The sequence below is a fragment of the Gossypium hirsutum genome, chromosome D01 (assembly GCF_007990345.1).
Source record: "Gossypium hirsutum isolate 1008001.06 chromosome D01, Gossypium_hirsutum_v2.1, whole genome shotgun sequence".
NCBI lineage: Eukaryota > Viridiplantae > Streptophyta > Magnoliopsida > Malvales > Malvaceae > Gossypium > Gossypium hirsutum.
In genome coordinates, this window is record NC_053437.1 from 32,811,838 (window position 1) to 32,833,353 (window position 21,516).

Consider the following 21,516-nt stretch of genomic DNA (forward strand, 5'->3'; position numbering starts at 1 on the left):
GAGATGAGAAATGGAAAAATGCATGGAAGATTTCAGGTCCACAAAAAAGTTCATTTCTTTATATGAATTGTCTTAAAGTAACAACTACTCAGTAATGTGGAAAGGGTCAAACGAGGTTTAGTGATTGATCCCTCTTGCCCTATTTGTAGATATCATTTGGAAGACATTTTGTATATTCTTAGGGATTGTACAATAGCTAAAGTCGTCTGGAACAGGTCATCCCAAGTAACCACCTAATAAATTTTTTCTTTAATAGTTTACAAGATTGGATCCTTTCTAATGTGCATGATAATACTACGATTCATGCGGGGGTAGCCAACTGGGCATGCCTTTTTGGACTACTTATTTGGCACATTTAGAAGAACCGTAACTTATTCATTTTTCAAGGAAAATCTTGGAGCTCGAGAGAGATAGTCAAAGTTTCTTACAGTTGGGCCAAACAATTCTTTTTGGCCTCTAGAGATGAACCAATTGGTTGCTACGAACCCTTATTTGGAGAACAAATAATTGGGAATTAGGTTCTCATTAATACTGACGGTTCGATGCAATTAGATTCAGGAAGTGCAGCTGCTAGGGGAGTTGTACGTGATGAGAATGGAGACTGGATCATTATATATTGAAATCATGAGTAAATTTGACACTCGACTTTTATCTAATTGAATTTTACTATTGAACTTTAAAATTTTAAATATTTTGATATCTTTATATTATTTATAAATACATACAGCAAAACTTATATCTCTAGGTTTCTTGGTTTTTTTAGTAAATAATGTTTTGATTTAATTTTTAAAAGTTTTAGTGATTTTAACAATACTGCAAAATAATTATTCTATATAAAAATATAATTTAAAATTAATATATATGATATGATATGATAGCTCCAATTTAGAGAAAATGGATACAGATTAGTGATTTCATATTGGATTATCTTTTTATTTTTTGTAATTCAGATTTATTAATTTAATGTAATACACTTTAAATTACAAGGACTATTTGACTTACTGCACCAGGACTAAAGAGATATAAAAAAAAATCAAAATGAAAAACTATTAACTAAATGTGAAAACTCTTTATAAATCAAAATGAAACATTTGAAAGAGAGAGTAATGTGAATATTTATTGTTTAATTCATATTAAATTATAACACTTACAATATGAGTGAAAAATTTATGTAACAAATTTATATAAAAATCAAATGTAGTTTTAATTAAAATGATAAATTTGGTATAGTAAAAATTATAATATTTTTGTATTTTTTGAAATTTTTTCGTGCTTTATTAAATTTATTATACTAATGGGAGAGTAAGATTGAGAATAATATATTTTCAAATTATTACATTTAGAGAAAATTGAAAAGTTCGTAATTTTATTTTGTAAAATATTATAAATATATATATTTAAAAATTAATTATCATAAATATATATTTAAAAATGTTTATTCGGTGCATCAAACTCTTACATCATGTTTGGTTAGGGGGAATGGAATATGGCTGTAATAGAATAAAGTTGTAATAGAATGAAGCTGTAATTAGTAATTCATTTGTTTGGTAGAATGGAATGGAATAAAACTGTAATATCATTCTTGTGTTTGGTTGAATGGAGCAAATGTTGTAATAGTATAAGGAAAAATATTTAAATGACCAGGGTACCCTTAACAGAATTTTTTTTACGTATAATTATTATTAAATATAATTTAATAAAAAATAAATAATTTAATTATACTTTAATATAATTATTATTAAATATAATTTAACAAAGATAATAATATATAATTTAATAACATTCTTAATATAATTATTATCAAAATATGAATTAATAAAAATCATAATATATAATATTAAAAAATAATATATAACTACTTTATTATTTTTAAACTGCAATGCATATTTAATGTGTTAGAATATTCTTAGCGAAACAAATAATTTAATTATATTCTATAAATTAATCTTCCTATAAATTAATCTCAATTTTATGGTTTCATCTGAAGTTTCAGTTGGACTATAATGACTTGTGTCATTATCTTCCTATAATTAATCCCAAATTTATGGTTTCAATTAAAGTTTCATTTGTTATTTACATAATTTTTTATATAATTTTTTTACCTGTGTTATAATCTAAAATTAATAAATTGTATTAAACATGAAATTTTTATTAAAAAAAATAAAAAAAAGGCACAAAGCATCGAAAAGAAAAAGTACATCTTTTTATTTTTCTACTTGACCACCATTAGTATTAGTATCGCTGAAACATTTGTATAAATAGTCTGAAATTTGGTACCAACATAATAAAATTATATAAATAGTCTGAAATTTTTATTTTTCTACTTGTCCATTGGTATTAGGATCACTGAAGCATCGAAAAGAAAAGGAACAAACATCGAAAAGAAAACCAATCAAAAACCCTAAAAATAAACAAATCCCAAAAAGAATTTTACCTTCAGGATTATGTTTGTAGCTGGATTGAGGTGGACCAAAAGAAGAAAATGGAGAACTTGGGTATCCACATTTCATGGCCAAATTTATTTTTAAAAAAAGTAATCTTGAATTATTCTGATGTCTCTACAAGAAAAGGATGAAGAGTGCTGCACCAAAAAAAAAGAGTCTTATAACAAGTATAGAAACAAACATTAAGCATCAAAACAAAAAAGCCACCAACAATCCATTCCCAACACTAATCAGCGTAGAAGAACACAACAAAAAAAAACATTATATGGTTAAATTAGTTTTTCTACCCAATCAATTTTCTTTTCTTTTTAGGAATTTTAACCTCATTATGTTTTAAAAGAGAAATAAGTACTCTTATAACAATAGTTTAAATAAAATCATAAGAGATGCTTGTTGTATGTAATGAATTCAAGTGCAATAGCAAATAGCATACTTAAAAGCTATATATGGTTACCAAATCTGAAGAAAAGCTAAAAACATACAGTGCCTAACATTTTCTCCTCAAATATACTTCAGAATATCTCTCTCAGTCATGAGCCCTTAATTGCAACCTTAACTGCAACCTTATTCATGAGCTGTTGAAATATCTAGATCAAGTGAAATTAAATTAAGGAGATAACAAAACAAGCATAGACACATAAAATGTCACCACTAGAGTAACTAAGTAACTTAAAGCACTCTAATAGCACTCAAACCCAAGAAAAGGATACATAAGTATGATTCCCCAGCAAACTAAAAACCACCTCATCACCTAAGTTCAGCACACAACTGGTATTTTTCTTCACCACTGCTCCATTTATTTGCATTGATGGTTTTGTCTTTTAATTGGAAATTGCAGTGCTTACTCAATCCAATTCTAAAATTTTATGTGCAAATGGAAACATTAGGGTTTTGCAGTTTACAAAAATGTTGAACTCATTACAAATATTATTAGAATTTTGATTTAAGTCAAAACTTAGAAAGACTGTCACTAGTTCATAAATCTAAAATTTACCAAACACGAAATGCTTAAATATACAGAGAAAATTATGATTGAAAAGATAATATAAGGGAGAATACTTTATATGTCAACTATCAATTAAAAAAAGACTAACTGTTATAGAAGATATTTTTCTTAAAGAAATGTTTGAAATTACCAACGCCGACTGTGATAAAAGCCTACACCAAGCTGTAGAAGCTATTTCTGGCCAATAGTCCATGTACAGAATGAACTCCTCCCATTGTCTAAAACTATAACGCCCCACTTAATTTATTTCTGTTTCTGTAAATATCTAACATAAATGGATATATGCTTCATTGGTTAAGTGTTTTGGGTGTATGTGTGAGGTCTTGGGTTCAAGTTTCACATTTGCCAAATTCTGTTATTTTTTTAATCCTAGCCTTACCCTTATTGAGTGGGCTTATATCGGGTTATATGCTATTTTATATTAGAATGAGCCTACTAGTTCGAGTGGTAAGGGAGTTGGTGTGTTGGGGTCCTGTGTTTGAATCCCGATGAAAGCGTGGTTGATATTTTTGCTTGGTTGTCTGATAGAGTTTTGGTTGAGTTAAAATTTTGAGGGAGTTATGAGTAGTGGGTTAGTGGGAGATAATTAAGGGATTATGTTGGTATATCTTCTTATTTTCTTTTATTTTTTTCGAATTTTAATTAGTTTCTCTCTTCTACCAAAATTAACGTAAGTTCTTGTTCCCTCTCTACCTTTCTGTTAATTTTATTTTTGTTCTTCCTCTTTCTGGCGTAATCCCTGTTCCTCCGTTCCTTTCAATTTTCTTGTTCACTATTATTATTCTTCGTGCGGTTTCGGTAAGCTTCTCAATTCTCTTTGTTGTAATAGCGTGTGGTTGTTGTAGGAAATCTGAACTCTACGATCGGTTGTGTTGGTGAAGGCGGTGAATCTGTAGTTTGCAATCCAACAATTTAACTTTCGTGTGTAGTCATTTTGCGGTGGTAAGTGTGGAACATTGCTCGATTTAGTTTTGGTTGTTTTTGTAAATTAGATGTTAATAGGACTTTGGGATTCTATTTTTAGGTGCTGGTGGTCTTGGGGCTGGTTTTACAACAAAACTGTAACAGGTGTGTTCCCAAATCATGAAAAACGAGGCTTCGACGAAAGCCAAAATTGTCTATTGTCGACGCCACACAGGTGTGTGGCCAGTCGTATGGGTGGCCGTGTGCGAGACACGACCGTATGTTTAACGATGGCATGGCCATACGCGAGACACGACCGTGTGGTGATGTGGGTGTAGCCATGTGGACCACACGGGTTAGGCCAAATTAGGCGTGTGGGTCCACAAGGGCATACCACATGGGTGTATAGATTTTGGGCCAGGCCGTGTGGGCCACACGGGTAAGGCCAATCTGGGCGTGTGGGCCACACGGGCGCGTGGGCCCACACAGGCATGTGGGTGTATATTTCTAAAATTTTCCCTAGGGTCGAACGGATTACTCTGATCGAATGTAGGCCTACCGTAGGGTCAGTAAGGGCTAACTAAACCCTAGATTATGTGATCTGATATTTTGATAATATGCTCTGAGTAGGACCCTTTTATGCATGTCTGACTATTCTGCTATATATATATCTGATATCTGTACACAAGCATGATAAGCATGTTATATTTATATCTGTATCTGTATCTGTATTCTATATCTATTTTTGGGGTGGAATTGTATATATGGAGGAAGTGTTCTGAAAGGCAACCTTCGCCTATATTCTAGTAGCTTGGATGCACTTTATCTGATATATGTCGTAATGGCACGATATGGTGTGTAGGGATGGGTGGGTGTTTTTAACCCCACATGGTGTGATGGGATGGTCGGAGTTGGTGTGTAGAGGATGGGGGTAGAAATCTGTATATCTGATCTGCATATCTGATCTGCATATCTATAACTGTTATCTATATCTGAAATGGACATAAGTCCAAATCTGAATCTGAATTTGACTGTGCATGTGATTTCTGTATGTATAGCTTGTCTATGTCTATTGGGTTACACACTGAGTTTACGAAAATTCACATATATTTGTCTGTTCTGTTTAGGTAATCCTCAGACATAGGGGGATTGGTGCGACGGAGACTGAGCGGTGACCACTATTCTGGGAACTGATTATACTTAGTAATTATGGTTTTTATTTAAATTTAGAACTTAATTAAGAGTTTGTAATTTCTGGGACTCTCTAGACTGGACGGCTTTTAAACTTTTGGTTTTGGTTTTGTTTGCTTGTTTATTCGCATGGTTTAACAAAATGTTTATGGAAACGACGATTTTACTCAAAGAAAAGGTTTTTCTGAAAATTACGAATTGGATTTCCAAAATATAATGGTTTTATTAGACTTCCGCTGTAAAATGTGTTTTGGCAAAAAAAATAATTCATAACGTTTTTGACAACAGACATAAGTAAACATGAGTTATAAGCTGGTATGATTTATCGTAACGACTTCGTTTTCAAAACCCTTTATCGTAACATTATTGGATTCGGCCATAACGTCTAGGCCGGGTTTGGAGTGTTACAAAAACAATTGGTGTTAAACCTTTGAAACAACCAAATCTAATTTCAGTCAAAATGACACTCATGAATTAAAAAAAATCCAAAAAGAACGATTCAAGAATCAAGAATCAAAATCATTCAAACGACACTTGTAAATTCAAGAATCAAGAAGTAAGAAGTGAAAGAATGCATCTAAAAGCTCAAATGCAAATCCAAATTAATTGAAATTAAACTAAAGAAGAAAGCTATTATGAGAGGCATTAAATAAGCAATTCAGAGCCCAACCCTCTGAATGGATATGCAGTGTTTACACGTAATAACAATATATTTCTCATCATCGATTCCACTCCACTCTTCAACATTGATCGGAACCATTTCATCAGTTACCTATACCCACCAAATCGGTTCATTTTCGTTAACATTAATCAAAATTTCAGCAGAATGCTTATCATCCCCTAATTTAGAATCAAATTAAAAAAAAGCCATCGTAACTAATCAATTAATATCAATATTCTTACCAATAAATAAAAGGAAAACGAAAACGAAAAAAATTGTAACAACTTTATGTAGTGATAATTTATCAATTTGATTAGGAATTTCTTGTTGCATGCCCTTTATTCATGGAAAAGCTATATAAGATATCAGAAATTGCAAATAATTAATACAAAAATAATAATATAAGAACCTGTAGCTTCCTTGAATAGAAACTCGATTTTAGTATTAGATCCATTAAAAGATTCGAGTTGGAGGAAAAAGTACTTAGATTCCATGGTAGATATCAATTGAGCATAAAACTGCAATTAATTAAATAATTAGGTCTAAAACTTAAAAAGAAAAATAAAATCCAACATGAGAAAAGGGATGTACCTCAAGAGGATAATCGTTTAAATAAGTAGGAGATTCAAAGAGATTGTTAAAGAGTTTGAGGTTCTGTTCCAAAAGATTCTTCAGACTGTTAATTTTTAGATTTTAGGGTTTCTAATTCTTTTTCGAGCTTGAAAGCGTCATGATTTTTATGAGAATCATCGTTGGGGGTGTGACGTTGGTGGCAACATTCTATGATGGTCTAAGTGACGTTGGCAACTTCAAGAATCGTCTTGGCAACCTCCACAGCTTCATGGCCAACCGTGTAGGAGGAACTGAAGGTGAAGGTAATATCGACAGAGGAACAAAAAAAAAAAGAAAGACCGAAGGAGGAGTGTAACTCCCCAAAAATTTAAGTCTTTAATTTTTTTACATGATATGACACAAATTACTTGTTTGTTTTAATGGCTAAGTGAGTTGGGTGTGTATGGGAGTGTTTGAGAAGCATGGGATCAAGTATTGGCTTCTGCAGAATTTTTAGTTTTACTCTTAAATGAATCTAGACACTGCCATATAGGCCTTTTAAATAATAGTGCTTATTTTATGACACAAAAAGAGCTTGTGGTCTAGTGGCAAGGTGGCATGTTGTGTAACTGTGAGGTCCGAGGTTCAAGTCCTAGGTTGTGTAATGGAGTATTTATTTTGCTGCTTGAGCTGTGTAGGTAGTAGAGTTAGACTGAAACACAGCTAAGGGGAGTTTGAATAGAATTTGAATGGGGTTGTTGGGGGAGTTGATGAAAAATCGATGGAGTAATTCAAGGAGGGATAATGGGAGAGATACTAGGAGAAAATCGAGGAGTTCGATTGAGAGGAAGTGTTGTGCCGTTTGGGGGAACTCTAGCTTTGAGAATTCGGCTGGGAAATGTTTGTCATTTTCGGCATTAGAGAAATATTTTGGTGTTAGCATCTGCCGAAATCTCCTTTTCTTTTCTTTCATTTATCGGCTTTTGGTTCATTCGGGTTTGTATTGGTTGCTGCGCATTATTCAACAAAATTCCCTTTCTTTTCGGTCAATAGTTGTTAGTCGATTTTGTGAGCAACTCTTCGATTTCTTTTTCTCTCTTATTCTCTTCCTCAATCTGTGCTCTCTTTTGGCCGAAATCACCCTTTTGTTTTATCACTCTCTGCACCGATCGTCTTTTCGCTATTTTTACTTTTCCAGTGCAGCAAGTTTTTCTGATTTTTGGTAAAGTGTTTATACTCCTTACTTTTTGATTAAATCTGTTCTCTTATATTCTTTTCCTTACAACTGAATAGCCTTATTTTTATCCTTTGATTACCGACTATTGATTCTTTCCTCACAATGTGTTACTTGTTGCAGTTTTAGGGTTTTTCTTGAGGAGTGGTGGAGTGTAAGTGGTTTTGAAGTAGTCGCAACCCTTGTTCTCAGCATTCAATCGAGGTAATACTTTACCTCACGTTTGGGGTTTAGGTCGTATACTAATTATGTTCTTATAGGATATCATTTGTGGATTGAGGCCACTTATATGGCCTACCTTGGTTAATGAGATCGGTGTTTGTGGTACAAATAATTGATAAAAGCGTATGATCACTTTTGGTAAGCGGTCTTGGAGGACTAAAGTCACCCCCATTCAAGCAAGGTAAGGATGGTGTTTTTGGATTAAGTGTCAATAAGAGGATGTTTTACCCTAACGATTAAAGGACTGACATTGGGTCATGTTTGAATCTAGGTTGGTGTACGTGGAGATTTGCGTTCTTCTCATAAATAGGTGTGTAAACACCCCATTGTAGCTGTAGAACAGCAAAAGTCGAAATGTCAAAAATACGACGTTTGAGACCACACGAGGGTGCGATCGATCGTGTTGTAAGCCAAACCCATGAACCATGGACGATAGACTGTAAAGGCCTCCATGAGCATTTTCATGAGCCTAGGCCGTAATGGGCCACATTGGGCCGAAATGGGCCACATTGGGCCGAATGGGCTCGTGAGTCCCACACGGTTGAAATCTACGATTTGTGGCAAATACTGGACTGAGCTATGTAGATCTCATAGCTGTGGCAAAATCTAAGCTGAACGGGCCCAGCCGAGTAATGGACCTTGAGCCCATTTACACTGTTATGACCATTTAGGTTACCTGAGTCGCTCGAGGCGACTGCGAAACTTTTGAGCGGTCAATATCTGTACCGAGACCCTAAAATAGGTAAACTAAGCACGACCAAAATACCCTTAAAAGGTAAAATGACTGTTTTACCCCCTAATTGATAGAAATGACCGTTATACCCCTAGAGGTTGGTTGACTGATGTTTCCATGATTTGTATATGTCTGTTACTGATATGGGGAAGTATACTGTACTGGCAGCTTTGCCATATATACTGTTACTGGCAGCTTCGTTGCGATACTATTATTGGCAGCTTTGCTACGATATTGGTGTGTTGACTAGGTGGGTCAATTTTATTCCCACATGGTGTGATGGTGGTGCGGAGTGGCATGTTGGCTGGATTAGGGTGGGTTGCATTATTGCACAATACTGATACTATATTGGGCTAAGGCCCACACTGTACTGTTACTGATTAGGGCTCAGCCTGGACTATTTCTGCATGTTGTATACTGGCTGACTGATAGGGGTTTACACACTGAGTTTTCGTAAACTCACCATTTTCTTTTAACTGTACAGGTAATCCTCAGCCCTAGGCGATTTGGCACGGCGAGGGACTTGGAGGTGGCCACACAACTGCAACTGTTCTACACTTGCTTTTATTTAAATTTAAAGTTTGTGTTGGGTTTTGTTTATGTAATAAGGCCATTTATGTTTGTTTAAATTTTTAATTGGGCTTTTGCTTACTTATTTTAAACTGCTAGTTTAGGAGAAGACGAATTTTCAAAATAATTACTGTTTTCAAAGACACGGAATTTAAACATTAGAGTTTTCAAAAGCTTTCGCGATTTTAGATCAACCTATTATAACAATAGTAGATAACAAGGAAAATGTTTTGATTAGTTGATTCGTTAAATAATAACAAAGGGGTTTTTTAACTTAGAAACGAAATTTTTACCAACAAGTCCAATTTTCGAAAGACAATTCAATATGACACGCTAGATTCGACCATAACATTTAGGCCGGGTTTGGGGTGTTACATTTAGTGGTATCAAAGCTAGGTTGCAAAACTCGGCTATGGAATGGGTTTTGAAAATATTTAAAATTTCTGGAAAATCGTTCTTGAAGTGTTTTGAAAGGTTTACAAGCTAGGTTGCAAAAATCGTAAGTTTTCTTTATACTGTAGACTGCTTGAACTGAAATATACTGAGAGACTACTATAGATAGTAGGGCTGTATTGAAACTTTTTAGTGAGAGTAAACTGAAACTGTAGGGAGACTGATTTGCGAAAAGAAAACTCTAATTACTGCTTTTCATAAGGCATCTGTTAATAATTTCTGGAATTACAAACTAATACATAAAACTTTGTAAATAGGTAATACGTTATTTGATATGAGCACTAGAGGTACTTGCGGAAGGGGTACATGAGGCCGCGATAGAGACCGAGAAAGTGCTAGGGCTGGGTCTTCGACATCAGGCCATATGCCTAATGTTGAGGCTAGGGAGGCACCAGCTTCACCGGTGACTGAGACGGGATCATACGATCGAACGGCTGGGGATGATGCACTATCCCAAGCTATACTTTGTATTTTGGAAAGGGTCGCAGGGACCAGTACTGGTGCTGTGGGCCGTGGGTCGATTTTAGAACAACTCTGGTCGAATGGAGTAGAAATCTTCAGGGATATTTCTGGAGTAGCCCCTAATGTGGCTGAATACTAGTTGGAAGCCACAAAGAGAATAATAGACGATCTCGACTACACTTCTGAGCAAAAACTAAAAGTTGCAGTGTCTTTACTGCAAGACGAGGCCTATCAGTGGTGGCTTACCGTGAAAGAGGGTACTCAGGCGGACCAGTTAACATGGGATTTCTTTAAGGCGGCATTCCAAGGAAAGTATGTGGGCACAAGTTATGTGGACGCCCGAAAAAGGAAATTTCTAAGTTTGACCTAAGGGAATAAAACTATGGCAGAATATGAAGCAGAGTTCCTACGACTGAGTCGCTATGCTATTTGGATAGTGGCGACTGATTATGAACACTGTGTGCGATTCGAGGATAGCCTCTGAGATGAGTTACGAGTCTTGATAGCTACGTAGAGGGAGCAAGATTTTGCTGCCCTAGTAGAAAAGGCGAAAAGCGCCGAGGACGTGAAGCATTATGAGCGCCAGAATCGTGAGAAGGATAGGGGAAGATATAAGAGGGTTTTAGAGCCCTCGAGTTCTTCTAAAAGGCCTAAAAAAGGCCTAAAAAGAATGTCAGGTTTGATGGGCTAGTCCGAGCTGGGGTTCCTGTTACAAGACCACAGCCTTGTGCTGATTGTGGGAGATATCACCTGGGTGAGTGCTGGAAGAAGATTGGGGCATGTTTTAGATGTGGGTCTATGGAGCATCAAGTTAAGAATTGTCCTTAGAGGCCTGTTCAGATGCAAGCTGCAAGTTAGGGTTCTGTTCAACCAGCGAGAGGTAGTCAGTAGCCATCGAGAGGCCGTGGGTAGGCCAAAGGTGGAAATGGTGTGGGACGAGGTCGTGGAGCGCCAGACAGAGGTATTGGTAACATTGAGGTGAGGCAGCCAGCACTGGTCTATGCTGCTCATCGCCGGGAGGATGGTGACGGTTCAGATGTTATAATCGGTACGTTTCTAATTCATAATGTACCTTACACTACTCTGATTGACATATGGTCTACGCATTCATATATTGCATGCACTGTGTCTGGCACCTTGGGTATCATGTGTGAGAGTACTGGTAATAAGATGACTGTGTTAAGTCCATTGGAACAGCCAGTAAGGGTAGACAAGTTGTTCAGAGATGTGCCCCTAGAGGTTCAAGAAATTATATTTCCAACGTATTTGATGGAGCTACTGTTTGGTGAATTCGACCTAATCTTGGGGATGGATTGGCTAGTAAAACACCGTGCAAGTTTGTATTGTGCTGCTAAGCGTATGGTGTTGAAGATTACTGAGGATAATGGGTCACGTTGGGCCGAAATGAGCCGTGTGGGATCAATAGGCTCGTGGGCCCCACACGGTTGAAATCCACTATTTGTGGCAAATACTGGACTGGGCTATGTAGATCTCATAGCCGTGGCAAAATATAGGCTGAACGAGCAGCACGAGCGTGTGGGCCCACTTGGGTAGAGTAATGGGCCTTGGGCCCATTTACACTGTTATGACCATTTAGGTTACCTGAGTCATTCGAGGTGACTGTGGACCTTTTGAGGGGTCAATATCTGTATCGAAACCCCAAAATAGGTAAAATAACCATGACCAAAATACCCTTAAAGGGTAAAATGATTGTTTTACCCCTAATTGATAGAAATGACCGTTATACCCTTAGAGGTTGGTTGACTGATCTGTTCATGGTTTGTATACGACTGTTACTGAGTATGACATTCTACATACACATATAATTCATGACACGACATACTGCATGGGGTTGGGATACTGTTATGGAGAAAGTATACTGTACTGGTAGCTTTGCTGCAATACTAATACTGGCAGCTTTGCTGCGATATTGGTATATTGACTGGGTGGGTCGATTTTATCCCCACATGGTGTGATGGTGATACAGAGTGGTATGTTGGCTAGATTGGGGTGGGTTGCATTATTGCACTATACTGATACTGTATTGGGCTAAGGCCCACACTGTACTGTTACTGATTAGGGCTCAGGCCTGGACTATTTATGCATGTTGTATATTGGCTGATTGATAGGGGTTTACACTGAGTTTTCGTAAACTCACCATTTCCTTTTAACTGTACAGGTAATCCTTAGCCATAGGCGATTTGGCGCTACGAAGGACTCGGAGGTGGCCACACAACTGCAGCTGTTCTACACTTGTTTTTATTTAAATTTAAAGTTTGTGTTGGATTTTGTTTATGTAATAAGACCATTTATGTTTGTTTAAATTTTTAATTGGGCTTTTTCTTACTTATTTTAAACTGCTAGTTTAGGAGAAGACGAATTTTCAAATTAATTACTGTTTTCAAAGACATGAAATTTAAACATTAGAGTTTTCAAAAGCTTCCGCGATTTTAGATCAACCTATTATAAAAATAGTAGATAACAAGGAAAACATTTTGATTAGTTGATTCGTTAAATAATAACAAATGGGTTTTTTTAACTTAGAAACGAAATTTTTACCAACAAGTCCAATTTTCGAAAGATACTTCAATGTGACATACCAGATTCGACCATAACGTCTCGGTCGGGTTTGGGGTGTTAAAAGGAGGATAGAAATTGAAAAGGGAAAAAAAGATCCTATTCAATTCTTATTCGGTGTTGAGTAAAAGGAATGGCTATGCAGTCTTTTCCCTGGATAAGAATGGATTCAATGCAAGTTGTAATAGGCATTACAGCCAACCAAACATTGGTTTGATAGTGGGCCCACCAAATTGGGCTGTAATCTATTCTTATTACACCCAACCAAATATGCTATTAATTTTAAAATTACTTTATCCATTACATCACACGTTTATTATTTATTTATTTATTACAAAAAGAAGGAAAGAAGGAAGCCAAATTCGAATTACCCCTTCTCCATAAGTGTCACTATGGAGCAAGGGTTCAAGGCTCATTGACATTGTCTCAAGTTGAACCAGACCTCTCTCAATATTCTAAATTAAATTCGCCAAGTGATCCATGCAAATATTTCCTTTATGATGAATGTGTCTAACCTCGATCACGCATCTTTCATTTATTAAATTAATAAAATTTATTTATTCATATTTTATTATTATCTGTGATTTATATAACAAATTTAATCATACAAGTACTTATTCATTATTTACAACTTTTACAATTTAGTCATTTTACCTTAATTAATCACTAATTTGACAAAATTACCTATAAAAAATTCAATTAACCTATACAGTAAATCCGTAAATATTTATATTAAATATTTATGAGTTTGGTTTATAGAAATGAGGTCCCATTACATCATTTTCTAACACCACTAACTTTAGGGTCGCTACACTTGTATCTTAACTAACTACCCAATTAGCAAATCCGTTAGACCAAAATTTAATATCATATTATAATTAACTCGTAAATATTAATTGATAATATTTACGGACTGATCATTGGAAAAAGAGACTGAAAATCGGACTATTACAATAGTAGCAAAATTAATAATAAAACAAAAAATTATATAATATCCAAATAATAATAACAAAATTGTAGTACTATAATAGCAAAAAAACAACAAATTGTAGCAGGAAAGAAAATTTAGGTAGATTCGGACCGGGCTGAACTCGGGCCAAAAGAAACTTACCCGAAATTCGACACATTTAGAAAATGAGCCTTATTTTTTGTTGAAGCCCATATTTCGGACCTATATTTTAACCCAAACTTTTCACCTTTTAGGTGAAGCCATGATCAGTTAAGATTTGGTGCTGAAGCATTAGAGATGGGAAAAGAAATAGAAGAAAATCATGAACAATTCCAGGTTGATTTAAATGACGAACAGTGTGGCGATGAAGCATGAGAACACGGTTGAGTAATGGTTTTAAAGAATATTTTTATGAAAATGATGAAGCTGATTTAACGATAGAGCAAGTAAAAGGGATGGAATTTATTCCATTAGCTGGAGCTGAAGGAAAATTTAAAATTTAAGATAATTTATCCACCTGATTTTAACATAAAATTTTTAAATATTAATTGTCATACTTTTAAAAGAAAATTGATCCGCCAAGGATTTAAAGAGTGGGTAGGGGCAGCAAGGGAGTTGTCCCAAGCCCGAATTTCTTTTTAACAAAGATTAAAAAAAAAGTTCTAAAATTTCCTTTTAATGTAAAAAATTATTAAATATTTTTTTTATAATTTACAAAAGAATATTTAATTTTTCTTTTACAAAATTATCAAAACACAATTCAAATTTGTATTAGATTAATTTAATGACTGTTTCTAAAAACTTTTTAATGTAAACTTAGATTAATTTTACTTATTAATCCAAAGATACTTTATTTATAAAATATTATTATCTTTAATTGATTCTAATATCAATTATAATTTTTTAAAATTAATTCTAATACTTAGAGTAAGTAAAAAAATCATAATTTAATTAATACGTATGCATCAGACGGGCAACAAAAACTAGTTAAGAGTTAGGCATAGATTACTCAATACCTATTTATTACAGTTTCAACTGTGTTATCTCATCTCATGTTGTATAAAATAACAAAAGAAAGTGGAAATGTGCAATAATGTAATTTCGCGGGGCAAAACACGTCAACATGTTCATCTCCCGCGGTTGAACACTTCAACCATTTGCAAAAAATCCAGACGAATAGTCCAAAACACCCTTCCATTCACCGCCCAATTTTAACACTATATATTTCCCTTGAGAAGGCAAAAAAAGAAAAAACTTGCCTTGGTGCCCCCACAAAAGAATCGCTATAGCTTCAACAAAAATGAGCAAACAATTCACAGTGCCACCGGTGGTTTTTCCGTCCGGCGGTGGTGTCAACCCCAACGTCGGTAACATCAACCAACGCCGTGTCCCAACGGCTCCTTTCCAGCCCTCTTCCTCCGCCATACCCTTCATGGCCTTCGATATGGGGTCGGTTCCATCATCATCCGGATCCTTGGGCGGCACAATCTCCACGTCAGCCGTATCCGCTTCCGCCTCATTCGAAGACGAAGAACCCCTCCTCGACGAACTGGGCATCCACCCGGACCAAATCTGGCACAAAACGAGATCCATCCTCAATCCTTTCCGGGTCAACCTGGCGGCACATAAAGACTCGGATCTCTCCGGCCCGATCTTCCTCTACTTGTCTTTCTGCTTATTCCAGCTCCTCGGCGGCAAGATCCAGTTCGGCATAATCCTGGGGTGGATCGTGGTCTCCTCGATTTTCCTCTACGTGGTTTTTAACATGTTGGCGGGTCGCAACAACGGCAACCTAGATCTGCACACGTGTACGAGCGTGGTTGGTTACTGTATGTTGCCGGTGGTGATATTATCGGCGGTGTCGCTTTTCATGCCGCAGGGGATCGGTGTGGTGAGGTACGCAACGGCGGGGGTATTCGTGGTTTGGGCCACTAGGTCTTGCGCCAATTTGATGGTGGCGCTTGCTGATGGGGTGGAAGAACACCGTGGGCTGATCGCGTATGCTTGTTTCTTGATCTACGCATTATTTTCGCTTCTGGTCATATTTTAATTCAAACTGATATTTATAGTAAAGATGCTGTTTTTGAAATTTGATATCTAAAATGCTACAGAATTGCACACTCTTTGGTTTCTGAAAATGAATGACATTTGGATCAACTCTCACTTCATCATCAATTTAATACATATTAAATTTTGAAATATATTTGAATACATACATTGTCCATCTCCATGCTTACTTCAACTCATTGTATGATTCTTAAAATTTATTAAATTTGTCCATATTTAAAATTAACTAATAAATTATCGATTCAGTTGGATACGAGTATTGCTGTCAACATTGTAGGACGTAATTGTATTGTTCTCCCATTTATAGATTGGGAGGATTATAAATAATTTTAAATATTTTGTCAAAAAAAACAAGTTACTAAAAAAAACCTAATAAATTTCATTTTACCCCACTAATAATATTTTATAATATTTAAGTGATTATTTAAAAAGTATTTTTATTTTTATTCTTTATTCATCACTATCAGTGAAAATTTTAAAAGTTTGTTAAATTGCTGATCACTTAGGGCGTGTTCTCCGTTATGATATAAAAACATTTTCAAGTCAACGAGAATATTTGATATTTGGGGTAAAAAAAATGCGATTAAAAAGTATTTTTTATCTAAATATAAAAGTTGAGATTTAAGTGTTTTTGATGAAAATTATGTAAATCCACTTATTTATATTAATTATTTAAAATGTATATAAAAAATTAGATTAATTTATATTTCATGTATCATTATATTAAATTATTTAAATATTATTCATTATTATATTAAATTATTTAAATCTTATTTATTATTATATTTAATTTTTAAAATAGTTTATGCGTTATTAATTTTACAAATAATTTATATTGATTACTTAAAAATATTTAAAAATTATATTTCATGTATCATTATATTAAAATATTTAATATCATAACTTAATTACTTTTTTTTTTTACTTTCTACTATCATGTCTAAAATAAACATTTTAACTTTTAATACATCTTTGGGAGTTTGAATCTAATTGATTAACTGCTATTTTTGTTCTTTTCCTTTTTCTGATTCTTACTATCTTTTTAGAAATTGTAAAATATCTCCTTGAAATGATCCAACAAAATAATTTAAAAAACTTTCTTTTGATCAATTATTGTTGTTTACAATAATAGTCATAGACTGTGTCCAATCATTTATGATTTCTTCATAGTTTGCTATAGGAATACTTGTAAGATCTAAATATATTCCTTTCTAAGCAACATTTCTTTTATTTAGATCATCTATCCTATATGAGACAAGTTGGGTAGACGACTCTCCTAAATTTTCAGATTTTATTTCATTAGTAGTAAAAGATCCAGTTTGATTACCAAACATTCTAGTTGTATTTTCAACTTGCTCACAATTTCTATTAGAGGATCTTAAATAATCATCTTCTAGAAGATCCGAATCTAATTTTCTTTTTCCATTAAGATCTTGATCTATTTGATCAGTTTCCATTGGTTCAAGTATATCTATATTTTCATCTTCATCAGTTGAAGAATTTTCTTCACCAGATTTATAACTTGTAACTTTTATATCTTCTAGGTTTATAGAGTTCTTTGAACTACTACTATTTGTAGAATCATAGTTTAATATATAATGATAATTAAATAACACAAATAACTCTTTATGTTTTTCATAAAGTTGTTCTATAAGTTTTAAATATTCTATTTTTTTCATTTTTATTAGATGTGTTAGTAAATTTATTTTTCCAATGTTCAATAAGCTTTTTATAAGAATGGAAGTCATATTTTTGTTGATAAGTAAATTTTTTTTCTTCTGTTTTTCAGATTTCTCATGCTTTTTTTATCTTTAGTAGATGATTTTTTATAGGAAGTGTTTTCTTCTTCTGACAAAGCTAATATTATATTTCTATTACCATAATATAAATGACCTAAATTGATAAGTGCTAAAACTATTACGATAATTTAAATGACCTAAATTGATAAGTGTTAAAAGAAACATGTTTTAATCTCATTCTTAATGCATTTTTGAGTGATAATTCGATGTTAATTGTGAATTTTATACTCCTAATCCTTTAAATTCATGGTTTTATACTTAGAAGAGCATTTGGGAGCAAAACAAGCGAAAAACGAGTGAAAACAGGAAAATCGGAGCAAGGTACAAAGGCCACATGGGTTGACCCCTTCCACACGGTTGTGTGAGTCACATGGGTTGCCATACGGTCATGTGGTAGGTCGTGTCGATTTCAGGATTTGCACTCTAAACTCTGCGGAAAAACATAATTTTTAGGTTTTTCGGGCATTCTAAGACGTATATATGACAAAAATAAGAAGATAAGAGTGAGCCGTCATAAAATACTCAAGAAAAAGACTCGAAAAAAACTCGAAAAACACTATTGAATCCGATTCTAAAATATATTTCCGTCAAGATTAAAGACTCCAAGTTGATTTCTTAGGAGATTATCATGATTTTCTTTATTTATTTCAATTGTATTGTCTCTATGATGTTTTTATTTGCAAGCATAAACTAATTTTCTAAATACCTAGGGAGATGAACCCTATGATAGATTCTATCTTTTGATTTTTATTTTACGCAATAAATACTTAGATATTGTTCTCAATTATATGTGCTTAATTCTTGGTTTAATATTTCTACACTATTGATCAATGTTTGATATGCTTAAATTAGAGGAGGAATAGACCTTGTTTAAGAGTAGATCTTGCGTAATTGAGTGGAGTTGCATGCAATCTTAGAAATAAGACGACATAAATCTATCGGATTATAGTCAAATATAATAGGGGAATTCATAGATTGTGTTAATGCGATAATAGGAGTTTTAATTAGAAAAAAAATTCAATTAATCAACTAGTTGCTCTTACTTTCGAAAAAGATATTAGCATAATTTAAGGATTTCTATGGATCAAGATACTAAGTAAAGAAATTGCGTAATTTAGATTGATAATGGCAGATGAAATCTAGGTGGATTCTTGGTTGTTAATAGTTTATTTTCTTGATTTGTTCTTTGTCATGTTCGTAGTTAATTAATTTAGTTAATTTTAGTTTTAATGAATCACTCGAATTTATCAGTTAAATAATAGAAAGACGATGATTAGTAGTACTTTTAGTCTTCGTGGGAACAATATCTTTGCTAATCGTAGCTATACTATTAATTGATAGGTGCACTTGCCTTACTCAGATTTTTAGTTGGCTTCGTGAGGCATCAAGTTTTTTGTGCAGTTGTTGGGGACTAAAATATTAGGAAAACTTTATATCTATTAATTTAGCCATTTTTATTTTTATTTTAATATTTTTGTTTTTAATTTAATTTTTACATTATAATGTTTTTGTTTGTTTGATTCTGACAGGTTCTTTTGGTTTATGACTAGAGGAAACCTGTTGGAACTATTAGTTTATGATAGTGAGATTGAAAAGACTACTGCCGAAATTGTAGAGAAGTTAGATAAGCAAGAAAAAGTCAACAGAGTTTAATAGATGATCAAGAGAAAAATGATATTACTGTAGAAATGAAAAATAATCAAAATAATCAACAGCCTCTTGCACCATCTGCTCCTCGTACTATGTTTGACTATGCTAAGCCCACTCTGATTGGGGCTGAATCAAGTATAGTTAGACCAACTATTGCTACAAAAAAATTTGAGCTGAAGACGAACACAATTTAGATGGTACAACATATGTCTAGTTTGATGGGTTACAAGATGAAGATCCAAATTCTTATTTGGCTAACTTTCTAGAGATTTACGACACATTCAAGATTAATGGCGTTACTAATGATGCTATACGCTTACGGTAATTCCCATTCTCTTTGAGGAGTAAGGAAAAACAGCAGTTGAATTCACTTCCATGGGTTCTATCACGACTTGGGATCAGATGACTGAGAAGTTCTGTTGAAGTACTTCTCATCGACTAAAACAACTAAGTTGAGGAACAACATCTCTTCTTTTGTACAAATTAAGTTGGATACATTATATGATGTATGAGAGAGATTTATGGATCTTTTGAGAAGGTATCCTCATCATGGGTTACCTTTGTGATTACAAGTTTAAACATTTTACAACGGTTTGAATTCCTTGACTAGGCAACTAATTGATGCAACAACTGGCGGAACATTGAATAATAAGACACATGAGGCAACTCAAGAGTTTATTGAGGAGATGACACTAAATAACCATCAGTGGCAAGTCATGAGAATAAAACCGATTAAAGTAGCCATTGTTTTTAATATAGATGCAGTTGCTATGTTGGTAAGCCAGGTGGAAGCATTGAGCAAAAAGATTGATGGTTTAAGTTGCAATAATGCAATGAATTCGATAATGCAATGTGATGCAACTAGAACGGAGATAATCAATCCGGAATGTTTACCCTTCGATTCTAATATAGAGCACGAGCAAGTCAACTTTATGGGTAACAATTCTAGACCTCAAAATAACCCTTATAACAATAATTATAATCTAGGATGGAGGAATCATCCAAAATTTTCTTGGGGTAGTTAAGCAAATCAAAAGTCACAACCCCTCCGGGTTTTTAGCAACTTATTAGGAAAAAAAGAAACTGAACCTTGAGTCATTAGCTAAATTTATTTCAGTGTCCAAAATTTGATTTTAGAACACTGAGGCAGCTTTGAAAAATCAGCAAGCATCGATTTAAGGGCTTGAAAATCAGATTGGACAGCTCGTTAAACTTGTTTCGGAAAGACAAAAAGGTAGTTTACCTAGTAATACCGAAACTAACCTCAAAGGAGCAAGTCTATGCAATCACTGTTCGAAGCATGGAAGGGTTAGTCGAGCTTGAAAATAAGCTGAATTTAGAAGCTGTTGAGAAAAATGATGGGGTTGAGGAAAGCACAAAAGAGCATAAGTCGATGGTCAGAGTTTAACATCCTATTTTTCAATGGTGTTGGGAATAGTGGTTTCGGGGCCATAATTTCGACTAGTAAGTTAGTGTTTTATTGATTATTTAATATTTATAGGAAATATACAATGTTGTATTAAATATTGATTAAGAAGTTTTAGCGTTTAGTTAGGTAATTAAGTAAAAAGAACTACATCATAAAATTTGCAAAAGTTAGTGGTTATTAGTTAAAAGTATTAAACAGTTTTAAAAACTTGAATTGATGGCCTTATATGGTAATTAGACCATTACAAGTTATAGTGGACGATTTATGGTTATTAAATTATGAAATTTTAGTTAATTTTAAGGGTAAAAAGGTAATTAAATTAAAACAAATTAAACAAAGGAAAGAGGTTGTCATCTTCGTCTTGTTATTGTCGAATTTTTAAGAGAAAAGAACCACCATTGGGGGAGCTTGGTTTTTAGCTAGGTTGTCTTCATTGTATGATCAAGAAATGAGTAGATCAGTTGTTAATCATGGGAAAGAGAAGATCGTTGAGTAATCGTCTTCGATCTTTGGTAGCTATTGCAATTTGGCAAGTTCATACGATTATTTTGGTTATAATTCATTATTAAATATTGTTATTAATGTTTATATATTTTTGAAACTGCTGAAAAGAA

At 33.8% G+C, this 21,516-nt stretch overlaps 1 protein-coding gene and 1 non-coding gene across 2 annotated transcripts; one reads left to right on the top strand and one right to left on the bottom strand.

Moving 5' to 3' along the window:
- Positions 1–15,026: 15,026 nt before the first annotated feature.
- LOC107949461 (protein YIPF5 homolog) lies at positions 15,027–16,114 on the top strand. Its single transcript, XM_016884114.2, has one exon. It carries the CDS (start codon positions 15,258–15,260, stop codon positions 16,005–16,007), a length of 750 nt encoding a protein of 249 aa, XP_016739603.2. The 5' UTR covers positions 15,027–15,257; the 3' UTR covers positions 16,008–16,114.
- A 3,808-nt stretch (positions 16,115–19,922) lies between these two features.
- LOC121214247 (small nucleolar RNA R71) lies at positions 19,923–20,029 on the bottom strand. Its single transcript, XR_005909832.1, has one exon. It is a non-coding gene; the product is annotated as a small nucleolar RNA R71 (small nucleolar RNA).
- Between the last annotated feature and the right edge of the window lie 1,487 nt (positions 20,030–21,516).